The sequence below is a fragment of the Tupaia chinensis genome, unplaced genomic scaffold, assembly GCF_000334495.1.
Source record: "Tupaia chinensis unplaced genomic scaffold, TupChi_1.0 Scaffold144991_2, whole genome shotgun sequence".
NCBI classification, from domain to species: domain Eukaryota; kingdom Metazoa; phylum Chordata; class Mammalia; order Scandentia; family Tupaiidae; genus Tupaia; species Tupaia belangeri.
Genome location: NW_006204851.1, coordinates 3,048,445 through 3,065,453, shown reverse-complemented (window position 1 = coordinate 3,065,453; position 17,009 = coordinate 3,048,445). Strand labels below are relative to the sequence as shown.

Sequence of the window (17,009 nt, the reverse complement as noted above, 5' to 3'; positions counted from 1 at the left end):
TTCTCGGGTCTTATAATGATAGGAGAAAGTGGAAGCTCTTATTTATAAATAATGGCAGCTAATAAATGTAGAAAGAATGGTAGTAAATTACCATTTTACATCTCTGCAGTGTAATAGCAAGTGCAAGCATAGATCATCATTGGAGGTTAAAACCATTGGGTAAAGAGTTATTGGATAGATATTCAAAAGCCTTCAGGATATTATCCCACAATTAATTTGAATTATAAAAAAATTACACTGTAGAGATCTAAAGAACTTCCAACCTAGCTATGGGATCAAATGCAGAATCATAAATATAGGGACAAACCAACTTTCTAGCCCACTTCTATGATACATTGGAAGGTCTTTTTAAAAAAACATTTTACTTGAATATAATTATAAAGAAACTGTTAGTAAATTCAAGAATGTGGGATAGTCTACATAATAAAACTGATCTGGACTTTTAAAAACTATCAATGTCATGAAAAACAAACTAGAAACAAAAATAGCAGGTCACTGTTAAAGGCTAAAAGCAACTAAAAGGATTCACAACCCAAATACAACGGATAATCTTCCATCAAATCCTGAATCATAAAGCTAAAAAAGACAATTTTAGGAAAAATAGAAGAAATATGGACTTAGTGATAGATGATATTATTGTGTTAATGTTGTTTCCTAAGTGATATATAGAAAACTTCCTTATTCATAAAATATGGTTGTTGAAGTATTTAAAGTGTGGTATCTGCAATTTGTAGATTAGAGGGATTATAGAGTCAAACAGAGAAAGTGTATCAGGCAAAATATTAAAAATTGGCAAATCTAATTAAAGAGTTGTAGTTGGTTAAACAGTGCTCCAAATGCCCACCCAATGACATGTCCAAATCCTAACTCCTGATATCTGTCAATGTATACTTATTTGGAAGAATCTTTGCAAACATAATTAAGTATAGGATCTTGATCTATTGATCTATGATCCAGTATCATACTGGATTGAGGGTAGATCCTAAACCCAATGACTGGAGACCTTATAAGAAAAAGTGGAGAACACAGAGGCCCAACAAATAAGGCCATGTAAAGACAAGCAGAGATTAGAGGTGTCCTGCCACAAGCCAAGGAACACCAGGAGCCACCAGAAGATGGAAGACACAAAGAAAGATGCTATGTCCTTATAGGGAGCCTGGCTCTGCTGTCACCTTAATGTGGTACATTTGAAAGTTATATAACTCTCAAAACCATGAGAGAATACATTTCTGTTGTTTTAAGCCACCAAGTTTTCAGGAAACTAATACAATTATATTCCAGGTTTCTACCATACTTTCGAGTTTTCTGTAGGTTTAAAAATTGGAAAAAATAAAATAAAATAAGCCAACCCTGTGACAGGTCAAGAGAGAGACTACAGAAGAATGTTTTTTAAAAAGTGGCTTATTTTAGAATTGTTATGGTACCTTTACCTGCATTTTAAACTATAAGCTCCATATCTTCATTTTTGTACTGGTCCCCATAAATTTATACAGCCCTCTTTGGTGTTGAAGGAGTAACTGCAGCATTATGATAGATCTCTTTAAGCCTCTCCTATCTAAGGTCAGTATTGGTTGGTGCAGGCCTGTATATGAGAGGGCAAGGAAACTTAGCAGGTGTAATAGGACCAAGTGCCACAGGGACCTGGTAACTGGGAAGGGCCTGATAGAGGACCTTGATGACCTTGGAAGTTTAGAAACAAATCAGATACCTTGTTTTTGTTTGCTTTGTTTCCTTCTTGTCTCTTTAACCATATAGTAAGATTTTTGGCTCCAAAGACCATGCCTTATGTTTCTTTGAATCACTTACACTTAGTGGCATAGAGCTAGGAACAGGGTTAAGTATTCAATGATTATGATATTAGGAATTGCAGTGCACTTGAGGGAGTATAGCAAACATGAATGACAATGGAAGAAATATGAGAATCATCAGCTTAATCTTTTCTAGGTGATAAAATTAAACAAAAGCAAATCTCTGAAATGACAACCCATGTCTCTTTGGGTAAAGAGAAAGAAGCAGAAGTGCATACTTAATTGGGAAAGGGAGAGATTATATGTTTAGTTCATATTGACCTTTGTCCACATGTAGTTTCCAAGCAAGATTGCTTTTACAACAGTTCTATTATATAAAAGAAGAACCCATTACAGGAAACTGAAAGTTCTACAAGAATAACTTACCTGTATATCAAGTTAAATATCTGCTCTCATCCAAATATATCTGTGTTATAGTTTCCATAATGTAGTGTATGGTGTGAAACCACGTACATTTTGATAGACCCTCTACATATGTATTTATAATGTCTATAGTACTCTTTTTTCCATTTGTTGATTTTTAATGTAATAAAGACTTCTGCTGTGGTTATTGTGTACCAGGGACTATTTTAGTTTTGTATAAATATTTATTTTGTCTTTGTAACAATAAAGTGGGAAAGGGAAACACAGAGGTTAAAAAAACTATAGAAGTTCATGCAGCTAGTGAGAGCTAGGGTCAGTGCTTGAACTCAGGCAATCTGGCTACGGAGTTTCCCACTCATTTTCCCCCTTTATTCATGATAGAGCACGTGCTCATTCATAAGAGAGAGAGAGAGAGAGAGAGAAGCACTTTCCACAGAGCCTAAACATGCCTTGAGCCCATTTTTCCAGTTCTCCAGTCTGTTAGATCTTGGGCACTTCCATGTGCATCTGGCATGTTTCAGGACAACTGGGCTAGGGATTTGAACCATAGTTGCCATGTGGGATCCAGTTTCCCTTCAGTAGCACATTATCATTGAACCATGAAGTGCACTCCGAGAGTTCCACACTTTTAACAATTCTACTTTGCTGTCTTGACATGTACTTGGAAAAAGTGCACGAGTACATGGGAAAAGCTGTGGTCTACCATGTGTCTCTCAATCATAAGCAGCCATATCACATTTGTTTACTAAGTAATGGCAGGATTTGGGGGCAAATCTAGTAATCTTTTGGAGGGCAATTGGTCTATACAAGGTCAACAGGTTTCTACTCAGTGAACAAAACATTTATAAATCCAGGAGACTCTACATAGATTTTCCTGGTAGAGAAGATGAGAGTTTTTGTATTAGAGAGTTAAAAGTGGGACAAGGTGCATAAGATTGATATTCTTTACCCAACACCACCACTATGATGTAGGAACTTTGTGGCTGTTACTAGGCAACTAATAAGTTTTTGCTGTCACTATCCAAGTTGATATAAGCGAAGTGGCTAAAAATAGTATAGTTTCAATAGGGAAAATCATTTTATCAGGGCTTTTTGGGTTGCAAAAAAGAGAAAATCTTACCTAATGTGTCTTTTATAAAAATATTTTAGTAGCTCACTTGGCTAAATTTTGTCAGGCACAGTTGAATTCTGTGATTCATAAAAATATCTTCAGAATTGTGTTTCTTCATCGATGCATACAAATATCTTCAGAATTGTGTTTCTTAATCCCTACCCCTCAGTCACGCAAACAAAGGTTATAAGATAATTGACTGAGGCTTTAACCCTAGGGCTGGAAGTGGGATTTTACGCATAAAGGTAAACCGAAGTGGGAAAGAAGTTGAATCTCCACATGAAAATTAGGGACTATTGTTAAAAGTAGAATTCTTATTGGGGAAGCAAACAAAATGTGTCCCCCACAACTGTATCTGGCCTACTTACTACAGTTATTTTGCAGAAAGTATGTGTGTTGATAAAGTAGCACCAGAGAAATTTATTTTTGACCCAAAAGGTTTCAAATAAACCTCTGTACCAAGACTATTTAATCCTATAGTTTCATCATATATATGGGACCAACTTAGAGGCAAATAACAAAAATAGGTATAAATAGGCTATTTAAAAGAAGAAATATAAACAATGAGGTGCCTAAAGACTACTTTGATTTAGTACCTTAATATGATACAGATTAAGGATTAGGAAATATTTTCTGTAAGGGAACAGATACTAATGGTTTTTAGTTTTGTGAATCATAGATGTCAAGCATGAAAGCAGCCACAGATAATATGTAAACAAATGGATATGGCTGTGTTCCAATAAAGCTTTATTTTTTTGTTTGAGAGGTTTTTGCTATAGGGCGTGTGCACTCGCCAGACAGACAGAGAGAGACAGAGAGACAGAAAGCGAGAAATCACCCCCCCCCCGGGGGATGGTCACACCGCAATCCATTCTCCTCCATTCTCCTCTTGGGATCTTGGGCATGCACGCACACGTGCCCAGCGTGAGTTTAAGCCACTGGGTCCTGGACTCGAACTGTGGTCGACTACGTGGGAGTCCAGCGACATAGCCATTACGCTAACTGCTGGTCCCCCAATAAAGCTTTATTTATAAAAGCAAAACAAACAAAAAACAAGCAGACTGAATTTGGCTCACAGGTGATAGTTTGTTCACTCCCGTTACAGATGGGTAGTAATGTACTACGTAGGAGTATGTCTCTAGTGTTACATACACAAGGATTTGAGTCCTACCTCTGTTATTTTCTAGTTCTGTGTCCGTAGACAATTTCCTTAACTACTCTAAGACTCAGTTTCCTCATTTGCATAATAGAGATAAAAACGAGAGATACTTAAAAGGGTTATTGTTAAACCTGAAAGAGAAAATGCACATAAATCAAAGGACACAATGCCTGAAATGTAGTAAATGGTCAATAAATAACTGCTGTCATTGTTACAATTATTATTAAGTGAGCAAGTGGGGAGAACATCTAGAAAAATCTGTAAGAGTGCTGAGAAGGAAGAAAAAATAATCTTCAATGTTGTTTTAAGGATATTCACTTATTAAAACATATTCCCAAAACATTTTTAGAGTAATGAACTTTGTTCCATCAATTATTACTCAGGCAAGATCATTGTGACCACAATGACTCCTCTCTCAAGGTACTAATAAACACCTAAAAGGCCAAAAAAGTCACTGGAAAACATTAAGTAAAAGCATCAGTAATGAAAAAGAAAATTGTATCTTGTTCAAATATATTCGTTCATTCCTGAAATTCTAGGTACTTCCATAATGAACTGTAATTTACTAAAGACAGAGTAGAGCTGGAGAAGGTTTGGGGACCTTCTCCTTGGGATCCTCCTCTTCAATGAGGATCCTCTAAAAGATTAGGACTTTTTAGCCCAGGGCACCAATCTGGGAAAGACATGTAGCACAATTATCAAGAACATGACCTTTCAGTCAGTTACACCTGGATATGAATCCTGGATCTGTGATCTATTAGCTTGTGATCTTGGACAAGTTACTTATATTCTGAGAGTTCACTGTTTTCACCTGTGAAATAAAAATACTAATAATACCTTCTTCATGGAAGGATTGTGGGAATTATACAGATAATCTGCTGGTCTTATCCTGGGCACATGGTAAGCACTCAGTGGCTGTTATTGTCTGAAGCCTCTAAAATCATGTATGAGGTGACCAGCATCAACACAGACACCTTTGTATCCTGAGACAATTGAATGAGGAAGGGGATGACTTTGCATTAAACATAGGTGAAGTTAATGCATGAAAGGGGAAATATGATTTCATTGGCAGGTAATAAATCTATGGTCTCCATTTCTTTATAAGATATTACAGACTAGAAACAAGTAACTTTAATAAAAGACTCATGGATGATAGAAACATCATGGATAATTAAGGGAAGCATGGTGTTTGATAATTGCAAACACATAGTAAATGTCAAAAACAAAAACAAAAACAAAAACAAAAACAAAAAACAAGACTATCTTTCCATACATTCTCCTTGAGTGTCAACTCTTTGGACTGGATATTCCATGAGATTTATACAGTGGGGGCAATTCTCAAATTTAAATAGCTAACAAACTGCTGTCTGAATTAATCAAACTCTTTTTAAACCTGGGTTTTCTCATATCAGATAACAACCATCAGAAGACTCCAAAGTTGTTTCCTGGCATTGTACAGACACTTTAAATATCATTGTTTGAAAGACACAATAGCTGTGAGTGAAGAGCTATGGAAATATGAAGCCTTTGTGTTAGCCAGAAACCTTTGTTACAATCCTAATTCAACAAGCAAAAGCCCACCTAATCACATAAAACAGATGCAGGGTATTTTTAGATTTGTCGGGAAATTTTCCCCAACTCTTTAGAAATATAAATTAAATTTCAAAGTCTGAGAAGGCACTAATATGTTCTGTGCTTCCTTTATAGACTGCCATCCAGAACATGAGTTTCTACCAATGTTCATGTAAATACCAGTTCCTAAAGTAGCCTTTCTGTATGGAGTAGCTATGGCAGATATAATTGAGTCAGCTAGGGTAATCAGGCAGGATGTGACTTAATTTTTCTACTCTATAAGGAATCACAAGTGTCTGGCATCAAAAAGATAACCTTTTGAATTCTAGCTCAGCCATTTACTACTAGTTATATGACTGAGGCAAGTTAACTGCTCTGAACCTTTGTTTAACCATCCTTAAATTGAACCTATAGCACCTACCTCACTAAGGTGTGGTGAGCATTAAATGCAAGAAATGTTATATTTCTTTTAGAAGCATAGCAGTTAAATGAGTACTATTAACAAATTTTAAAATTGGGCAAAATTCCTGTTATAAAGTAAGTATTCACAAACCATCATTTCCCTTTGTGTAGATGTCCACAAAGTCATATTTTATGTCCAAATGGGTGAGTCATCTAAACACAGAGAAGACTGAAATTGTACATAGTCCTCCACTGGATTACTATGAAGCAAATGGGGTTGATGGAATATAGCCAAAAACTGGTTTGTCACTGAGCTAGATAGGTATGAGACCAGAAACATGTAGGGTAAGTGGTAGAAATAAATGATCCAGAAGCAAGTTCAAACAGAATTAAAGCCAATCCCAAAAGTAATACCAATAACTTAGTGCATAAATAAGGCACTCCTCACTTAATGACCAAGTTAGGTTCCTACGACCAGGTTGATAAGCGAATTGGTTGACAAGTGAGAACCATTAAGAGGAAGTCAAGTGTCGTGGTGCCATAGGTGATGTGATTGTCAATAGATTTTACACAACATTTCACTAGAATAATGTAATTCTATTCATACAAAAATCATACATTAGATAAATGATAGAAAGCAATAAGACCACAACATGATGATATAAATCTGGTATAATCATTTTTATTTATTCTGAATACTACTGAGTGCACAAGAAAGTGCAAATTTATAAGCAAAATATGTAGCCTTGCATGATTGCAAATGCTTCATGTAGTAGATAGTAAATGACTATGAGAATGAGATGAAGGGTTTCCCAAGACTGAAAAAGACTGAGAAAGGGGGCTTCCCACCACTGGAGAACTGGTCTTAAGAATGAGCAGTCATTAAACAGGTAAGTTAAGTGAGAAGTGGCTGTACTCAAAGCCTTATAATAGTAATCTATGGCTGGATAATGTGGTCTGGATACTAAGACATGATCACATAGATAGTTCTACTGGTTCTACTAAGTGATATAACTCACGGAATTAAAAAAAAATTACATAGGCAGTGAGTTTTGTCCCAAAATGACATTTAAGATCCATGACATCTCATCTTTGAGTCTAGATAAATTACTGATGCCATATATTTCTTTAATTGATTTCTTTTCTAGACTGTGCAAACCTTTCCCCTATTAATAATTTCTTTCTCAAACTTGTCATAAAATGACTAGATTATATCCTGCTCAGTGGCATCAACCACGGAGCAGATTTGTCTGCCTAAAACTACAACTTTCTTTAGATATGGGGTTTCCCCAAACCTTTGTAGTTGCAGACTACATCTCTGAACAGTTTCTGTCTCATCTATTCTCTGAGGATTCTAATTAGTTTCACTTTCAGATAAATTCACTTAGCTATGCATTCTGAGGACACACCCTTGTAACTCTCTTTATGAAAGGCAATGAATCATTCTAGTTGAATTGGGTGGTATACAGTGGATGGTGTCACTGTAACAAAATTTCAAAGTGGTAAAATGGTTGCTATCTAAATAGGCAGTAAAGCATTATCTTGACATCCCATTCATATGCTTAGTCGGCCTGCTGGATTTTATCACATAGTGTACAGAAGGTCCTTGATTGTGAATACTTCAATAAGGGGCCTCCAGAAGTGAAGATTTCCTGGGGAAGAAGGTAATTTCGCAACAAAGGGAAAGTCTAAATAATAAATAAGATGACATAATCTTTGTGAGAAATCCCACAATAATAAATTGTGATCCTAAAATAAGGAACAATTGGTGATCAAGCAAATGGACTATGCCTGTCAGCATTCTAGGACCATACTGTGGTTGGAAAGGAAAGTGACTGGAGGTCATTGGGTTGGTACTTTATTATGGAATTTGTTATGCTAGATCAGGATATTTCAAGGTAATCCTAGAGTCACTCAAAGTTTAAATACTGGGTTGTCAGAAAAGTCATGATGTGGTTTTCTATGCAAAAATTTGTCATGATTTTTCCAATGACCCAATAGACATACCTATTAGAGGATCTTATACAATCCCAGCACTGCAGTGGAAGCTTATTGCATAACTGGAATATGTACACTCAGGTCTTGTTGTTGCAGAAGCATGTGAATTAATGTGGTTTATAGCAAGCTGTTCATAAAGAAGACTCCTCATGGATGTAAATAAGTATTGGCACAGTACCTAGTGAAGAACTGTTGGGTGAAAAGATCTGTTTTTTTGTTTGTTTGTTTTTTTTGTTTTTTTTTTTGTTTTTTTTTTTATGCTACAGAATGAAATTAGTAAGGTGTTAGCCAGGCTTAAATATTAAGTACGGTTAGCACAATTCTCAGGAACAAAGCCAAAGTACAATGGACCTTCATGTTCTGAAAAGTTCTGCTAGGGAATATGGGATGACTGATATTTCTTTAGGAGATCCATTATGGGGGCATACATCAGCCCCAAGAAGCAAGGGACAGAGGGCTGGTAATTACCAGCAAACACTGATCATCACTGGATCTCCAGGAGTTGTGGCTTTCCAGCCTGGCACTATTTTTTGTTCAAAACTTTCAAGAATCTTTACACAGAACTTATATGCACCAAGAATAGAACATCAGCAGTAAACCCTTCACTTCTTGAGTTTTGTGCACAGATGGTGACAATGTATGTGCCCCAGGGTGTTTCAAAGGAGATGGTCCAAACATTCTCTGTTGTTCTTTGCTTTTCAATATCCTCAATTAGATGAGAGCCCCAGGAGAGTATAACTCAATAGTAGTGGATAGTGATCCTAGATGGTGACCATATTGAGCTCGCTGGAGATGGAATCCACCCCAGGGCCAGGCTCCCAGTCTTCAATGCAGAGTTATTTGGCCAGGTTCTCTGTCCAAAGCAGCAAGGACTTGCTACAGACACAGTAACTATGATGAGACATCTTCTCCAATTCTCACTAAATATCTTCTGAAGTCATTATTCTAGACCATTTTGACTTAACTATAAGATATACTGGAACTTCAGGTAGGGTCTAACAGAAAAGAGGATCCTATTGGAACTAGGAAGGCTGGTCTACAAGTATGTAACTGCCTACAGGGCAAAAAAGGGCGACCAACAGTTCTAAGTAGTGTTCAAATGAGCTATATAATCTGGTTTGTCTATAGCCAAGAGGTTTCTTGTTGGGCAAGTAAGGATCTTTAGATGACAACAAGATACGTGGAATATGGAAGGGTTGTAGAACTGTGGTTCCAGATATGTTAGGTTTTGTTGAAACTAGACACTAGCTGATAAGGTTTGAGTGTCCCTGTCAACACTTACGATGTAACTCGACATCCATGCACCAGTGTTGAAAGGTGGGATCTAGTGAGAAGCAATTGAGACCTAGAGGCAGGTCCCTACTGAATAGATTGAGGCCATCTCAGTTATCCCAGGTTAGTTCCTGCAAAAGTGGGTTGTTATAATAGCAAGCAAGCTACCCACAGGACTCTTTCTGCATATACCCGCTTGCCTTTCTTCTTCTCTTAGCCATATTGTGACGCAACACCAAAAGGTTGGTCAGATGCCAGCCCCATGCTCTGGGACTTTCTAGTCACCAGAATCATGAGCCAAATCCACATTTCTTTATAAATCGCCCAGTCTCAGTTATTCTGTTATAACAACATAATCAGAGGAAGACATCAGTCAAAAGGTGATACAGGAACCAGCCTCTAAGGAGAGAATATTGGCAGGATTTGCATGCAATTAAGACATTGGCCAAAGGCCCTAAACTAACAGAGAACTAGAATATAGAGCAATGAGGGTGAGGGTGAAAGGCTTGATCTCAATTCTAGGCACAGAAGATACAAGATTTGGTCCAAAAAACTCAACTCACATCTCACTCACTGGTAGAGATGGCATTTTCAGTGCAATGCCAGGGTTATTTTCATTGGTTAAACTGGGCAGAGCTTTGCCTGCAGGCTTTCAGTACTGTTGCAGAATTTATCCCAACTGTAGAACGTGCCCATGGATTGTTTTCATTATCATTGGATAAGGTTTGGTGAAAGGTCAGTTTCCAGTAAGAAAGTATGGTTGTTTAAATTCCCAGAAGCACATTACTTCATTATTGTGAATTGGTATTACAGTTCCCCATCCATATTTGTAATGTCAGTGCAGGATATTAATCAGTAAGGCTGGGGGTGAGAGGAATATAAGTTTATAAAGTGACCTTCTTGAGCCTCTTATTGGTAGGCTGTGTTATTTATCTTTGCTAAGGCTCGAGAACGTTTGGCAAGGCAATCTCTTGTGAAGTGACCAGCCTGGCTGCAGTACAAGCACAACTGAGTTTCTTGCTGGTGAGCTCGTTTGGCTGGGGTTAGAGGTGGCTGACATCCCCGAAGCTGTATAGGTTTTTCCTTAGGTGGCAGACCTGTGCAGCTGGAGAGGGCTTGGTAATGGATAAGGGGAGCCAACATTGGGAGCTGAGTCTCTGACTGTAGGAGCTCTGGCCTGTCACTACGTTTCTTTTCCAACTGAATACACTGAGTGATCAGATCTGGGAGGTTGTCCGTCATATCCATTATACTCTCTTCATTTTGGATGGGGTCAGCTAGTCCCTCTTGGAATTGATCACTCTGATTGGCTTCATTACAATTCAGATTTTGAGCAAGGAGCTGGAAAGTAGTAAAGTCCTGTTGAGAAGAGTTGTACCCTTTGTTTACCTTAGCATTCAGCAGAGGGTTCGTTTCCTGCTTTATGGGTTCACCAAATGAGGGGTTAGAGGTGGCTGACATCCCCGAAGCTGTATAGGTTTTTCCTTAGGTGGCAGACCTGTGCAGCTGGAGAGGGCTTGGTAATGGATAAGGGGAGCCAACATTGGGAGCTGAGTCTCTGACTGTAGGAGCTCTGGCCTGTCACTACGTTTCTTTTCCAACTGAATACACTGAGTGATCAGATCTGGGAGGTTGTCCGTCATATCCATTATACTCTCTTCATTTTGGATGGGGTCAGCTAGTCCCTCTTGGAATTGATCACTCTGATTGGCTTCATTACAATTCAGATTTTGAGCAAGGAGCCAGAAAGTAGTAGAGTCCTGTTGAGAAGAGTTGTACCCTTTGTTTACCTTAGCATTCAGCAGAGGGTTCGTTTCCTGCTTTATGGGTTCACCAAATGACTGCTGGAATTCAAGAACTAAGTTCTCATATTGCTTCAGCAGAGTTCTCTTATCTGACCCAGATATAACACCACAATTTTCCATTTCCTGAGATAGGTAGTCAAAAAAGTGCTTGACCTGGCCATTATCTGTAGGATTAGGGATCTGGAGATCTGTCAAATACGTAGTCATCTGAGCAAGAAGCTCTGAAAGTCTGGCAGGGTCATCATGAAACTGAGTGAGATGCTCAAGTGAGCAGGGTATAGACATCACTGAGGTGGCCAGGGCAGGTGTAATTTGGCCCTTCAAAGTAGGATTCTCCTTGCTTAGATGTGGCATTTGTGGTTGCAGAATCAAATTCTCTGCCTGAAGAAAGGAAGACTCTCCTTGCAAGGTAGATGGTGATTTGGTGCACTTCTCCATTATAACTCCTGGAATCAGTTAGGACTAAGTAGAATTCAGTACCAAGGCTGGAGACCAATGGACAGTAGGGTTTCTCTGTGATCAGGGAGGCAGTGCCATGAGCAAGTATCCATAGTTGTTAACTATGAAGAAGAAGACACTAGGGGATGTTGAGAAGTGAGTTGTAGAGATTCCAAAAGTTGCTGTCCACACTCAGTGTCCCCTCTTCTTCATGGAAAATGCCAATATTCTGCACAGTCAGAAGAAATAAATGATCTTAGAACACATAGAGGATTTGAAATTAAGATATACACAACAGTCACAGTAGTTTTCTCTTTTTTCTTTCCTTTCCTTTCCTTGTAATACAGGGGCTATTTGCCCTCATGCTAAATCTTGGTTCTAAAGTACTTCTTTTTCATCAGAGAGTCAAAGACTTTTATAATCCAAAGGTGATATGAGAGGTCATCCAGGCCAAATGCACAATTTCACGAATTTGAGAAAGTAGAGACCCAGAGAGGTAAAGTTGTTTACCCAAGGTCATGCAGCTAATTAATATCATAGCTGACATACTCGTCAGGGCTACTGTTCAAAATAGCACTTCCTCAAGGGCCATAAATGTGCTCATTTGTGTAGACCACTTGGATATGATGATGGTTCATGCCCCTGGCTACCAAAAATGTTATCTGGGAACCAGTAGCATTGGTATCACCAGGGAGGTTGTTAGAAATGCAGAGTCTTGGGTCCCACTCCAGACTGAATCAGTTTTCGTACTTCAACTAACAAGATTTCCTAGATGATTAGAATGTGAGCTGAAGTTTGAGAAGCACTGCTCTAGAGAGTATTTAGCCCGAACCTGAATAATCACTGGTTGGACTTCACCCTCAGAGTCTCAAATCTAACCTGCATTGTCAAGAGGACCTGATGGCCATTATGGAAGTTAATTCTTTTTTTTTTCTGGTTTCCTAGTCTTAGTATGAGGTCACATTTTATTGCCATGGATTTTATTAAGACATCACAGGCAAGATGAAGGGGCGAGGTTGAGAACCCAGCAAACATGAACTGAAAATTCTTGAAAGTATAAGTCAAAATATTTATCAGTCCTTCCTACACTGATAACAAGAATAAAGCAACCAGAAAAGGTTTAAAATAACCCCCCAAACATAAGAGATATGAATTGAACTATTCTGTACTTCATTTCCTCTCATTGCCCTTTCCTTGTGTAGCATATTATTAAAATATATATTAAAATTGGTCAATAGAGGGCAAAAAAATGTTGTATTTAAATCTTTTAAGATGTAAGTCTTGATTCCCTAGGTTTTATTTGATAGCTCTCTAGGCCTATGGAAAAATTTATCAGAAGAACTGAAATAGTATAAGATGTGAGGCCAGAAACTGATCCAAACACTGGCATTAATCAATTGGATGACCTTCAAGAACTCTTTTGTGTCTGTCTTTCCTTTTTCATTTATTTTTAAATAATTATTTTATTTAACTTTATTATTTATAAATTCATTCACTTATTTTAATTTGACTAGAGAAGGACAGAATGAGAGCACGAGAGAGAGACAGAAAGTGAGAAAGCAAGCTGCCTGGTCCAGGACTTGAACCTTGGTCAGCCATGTGGGAATCCTGCACCCTTAATCTATCAAGCCACCTGTCGGCCCTTTTTTAACCAATGAGGATGACTATCTTATCTACCTTAGAGGGTTCTTGTATCAATGAGATAACAGGTGCTCCAAGTGGCAAAAAAATCAGAGGTTTGTTTCAAAAGTTGTTCTAATGGAGCTTAACAATGCCCAGTAGTGGGGCTCTACCCTTTTTATCCCCATTACATATTGCTGAAGAAGGGAGACACTGCTATAATCTCTTCTCTTCCTTTCCATATATCACCCCTCTAGTCTCCTAATCTACTTTCCAGATATCTTCTATTATATTTTTACAGGTATCCATACATTATTTTTCCTGCTATTCCAGCTTAATGTCAACTATGATGTTAGGCTAGTAAGGCTTAATGGCCGGTATTCCTCAGGGCATTTACATTTTACCCAAACTTTAGCATGCGTAAGATCAACTCAGTCCTGATCTCTAGCAATTCTAGTTAAGTAGATTTGGATGGATCATGGAATTCTGTACCTTAATAAGATGGCCAGCTGATTTCTGATGCAGGTGGTCCCTCTTCAAAAAAGTGCTCAGATGTACTTTGAAGAATAAAGCCACATTAGTACCCTTACAGAAAATTACAGACAGGGAGTGGATGTATTTGGAAGTAGGAGGTTGACCCCCAAATGACACAGAATTGATGTCACCCTATTCTACCCTGCATGAAGCCTACGAAGAGCCCACTGTCCTTTACAATGGCTCATCTCTCTCAGGCAATCAAATTCAATAGTTAATACTTGTAGGTTCTAGACTAAAACTGACCTGGGTCTAAATCCTGACATAACCAAAAGCTATGTGATTCTGGTCAAGTTATTTAATCTGTTTGAGAATCATTTTCTAAACTTTAAAACAGTGATGATTATAATACCTACCTCACAGTATTGTGATGATTAAATAAGAGAGCACATTAGCATGGCCTCATGCATGTGGCAAGTGCTCCATAAATATTACCTATCATTATTCTAGGTCCACAGTCTGTTATCTAACTGTGTCTTAGAGTTCAGAATTTAAGCTTTTTAGAATTTTAGAAAGGTAACATGGATTATGTACTGTTTATTACATAATACTTCTAGTGGTGTCTGGGGAAACATCCCATAATTAAGCCATTAACATTCCTGCAAGGAAAAAAATGCCTGAACATTCATACTAAAAGGGATAAAGATTAAATTCATGTCAATTCAGGTCATGTTTTACTGCCAAATTAGTTTTGGCACCAAATAGATTTTTAAAGATCTTCCATTATACAGAGTTTTTTTTATTTTTTATTTTTGAGGTGAGATAAAAGACTGTGGACCTCTTCTTTTGATTGCAAGTGTGTGATTATAACTTTTTATCTCTGTTCCTACTTTCTGCCCTTTCCCTCCACCCTTTAGAAGATCCAGACACTGTTGAGGTCTCCTGTTTCTTTATAGAGTTATGTATTCAAGGTTGCATAGCATTTAATTTTCATAATTGTGTAGCACTGGTGAAACACTTGTTAAAATGATAAGCTTTAGACCAAATGCAAATCAAATGACAGCAATGCTGTCAATGGCAATTGCTTAAACCCTCAGAGAAAATCTACCTTGCCTTATCATTTTGGAAATTGTTCTTCTTTTAGAGACCAGTGGCCTTCTATTTTATTGCCTCAGAAAATTTGAGGGCAAAGCTTGCTATGCCAGAGGACTTCCAGACTACAGCCTTATGGAGACAAAGCAGAGATTGAGCTGGAATCTTAAATGTGCAAGCTTGGAGGATCAGACTGGTGAGTTTGGAACATAAAACTGCATATGTATAAGCTTTTACTTAATTAGTACTTAATAGGTGTGTGTTTCAACTACAAGAACAAAAATGGTTTTAGTATAGCACTTCAGAACATTTCGTGTTTGTGTTCATTTGTCTCAAAGCCAGAGTTAAGTTTGCTTGGACATAAGACTTACTACATTCTGGAGTGTCCTAAAATCCCATTTTGAGAAGACCTAAGTGTTTTTAAGAGAGCTTTTGACCTTACACTGCTTTAACAGCAAGCTGGTCTACATAACTTATTTTAGGAGGAGGTTTGACCTAGGATCAGGCAATCACCCAGAGCAGATGTACTTCTAGCTCTCAAGCTGCACCTTCTAAGAAACACTGTGCCTGTGGTAGCTAAACTGAAACATAAATAACCTTTGGCAGGGAGTGACTATAGGAGCGTGTTTGGACTTGTCTGGCAACCTGGTTATGAGCCTAGCTCTGCTACCATCCAGATCAACATCCTTGAACAAGTCACTGCCTCTTGCTGGGCCTCATTTTCTTTTTCTGCACAGTGAAAGGATTGGTCTTCTTAAACTTTAGCACACATATATTGTGATTCAAGAAGGTTAACAGGAGAAGCAGGAAGGGACCAGCAGTTAGCGTAATGGCTATGTCGCTGGACTCCCATGTTGTCGACCGCGGTTCGAGTCCTGGCGCCAGTGGCTTAAAACTCACGTCGGGTGCATGTGCATGCATGCCCACGATCCCGAGAGGAGAATGGAGGAGAAAGGATTGTGGCATGGCCATTCCCCTTGGGGGGTTATTTCTCGCTTTCTGTCTCTCTGTCTCTCTCAGTCTGTCTGGGGAGCGCACGCACCCTATGGCAAAACCTCTCCAAAAAAAAAAAAAAAAGAGAACCAGGAATTGAATTTTTTTACAGAGTCTTTAAATGATACTGGACTAAGAAGTCTCCAGATTTTATATTGGGATTATTGGGCGACTAAACAGAGCTTCAACATTTCTCAGAGGTTCACACATTTTGGGGTATACCAGAATTTCCTTGGAGATAACACATATTCTTGGACTTCACCCCTGGAGAGTGTGATACAGTATGTTTGTGATAAGATCCGGTAATCTGAATTTTAATCAAGTTCTGCAGATAATTCTGATACAGAAGTTTCCTTGACAACTTGTGAGAAACTCTAGGTTAGTACTCTCAAAACATCCTTTCAGTTTCAGCATTATTTGCATTTTGAAAGTAGAAAATATTCAGCTCCAAAAGCTTCCTGTAAAATGCATGATTTGAGGATTGTTTCCTTCCAAGGCTCTGACTGAGGCTTCATGGCCCCCTCTAAACTAGTACAGCTCTGGCTCAGGCATGTGCTGTGTAGCTGGCCTGGGGTCAAAGGAGGGTAGCAATTGAGCCAGCCCTACTCTTAGGGTTTTGTACTTCCTTCTGGGAGGTATACACTGTTCTTCTCTTTTCTGCCTATGAGTGAGGTAGAAAAGCCATCCTCATATCTATGTATCAGAGATAAAAGCAGGCTTGCTGAGCTATTGCTGTGACTCAGACCTCAGACCTTCCTTTAAAGCTTCAATCTTCTTTCTGGTTCAGCTGGACCCATGGCCTAGCTGCTCATGAAGTGAAAAGCATTATAAACACTATCTACAAGTATTCTCTGTCATGGTTCCCTAGTTTTCCCTTCTTACATAAAAACACATTTGTTCCT

General features: G+C 38.3%; 1 protein-coding gene across 1 annotated transcript; it reads right to left on the bottom strand.

Annotated features, from left to right (window-relative positions):
* Positions 1-9,713: 9,713 nt before the first annotated feature.
* RTL4 (retrotransposon Gag like 4) lies at positions 9,714-12,042 on the bottom strand. The gene is made up of 2 exons (XM_006167737.2): positions 11,476-12,042; positions 9,714-11,074 (listed from the first exon to the last, which is right to left on the bottom strand). Exons 1-2 carry the CDS (start codon positions 11,926-11,928, stop codon positions 10,595-10,597), a joined length of 933 nt encoding a protein of 310 aa, XP_006167799.1. The 5' UTR covers positions 11,929-12,042; the 3' UTR covers positions 9,714-10,594.
* Positions 12,043-17,009: the final 4,967 nt, after the last annotated feature.

Bases quoted from the DNA above. Each gene is read 5' to 3' on its own strand.
- RTL4 (XM_006167737.2), bottom strand. From the start codon at position 11,928: ATGGAGAAGTGCACCAAATCACCATCTACCTTGCAAGGAGAGTCTTCC. The intron at 11,075-11,475 runs GTAAACAAAGGG...CTGAATGCTAAG, and splicing joins ACCCTCTGCTGAATGCTAAG to GTAAACAAAGGGTACAACTC.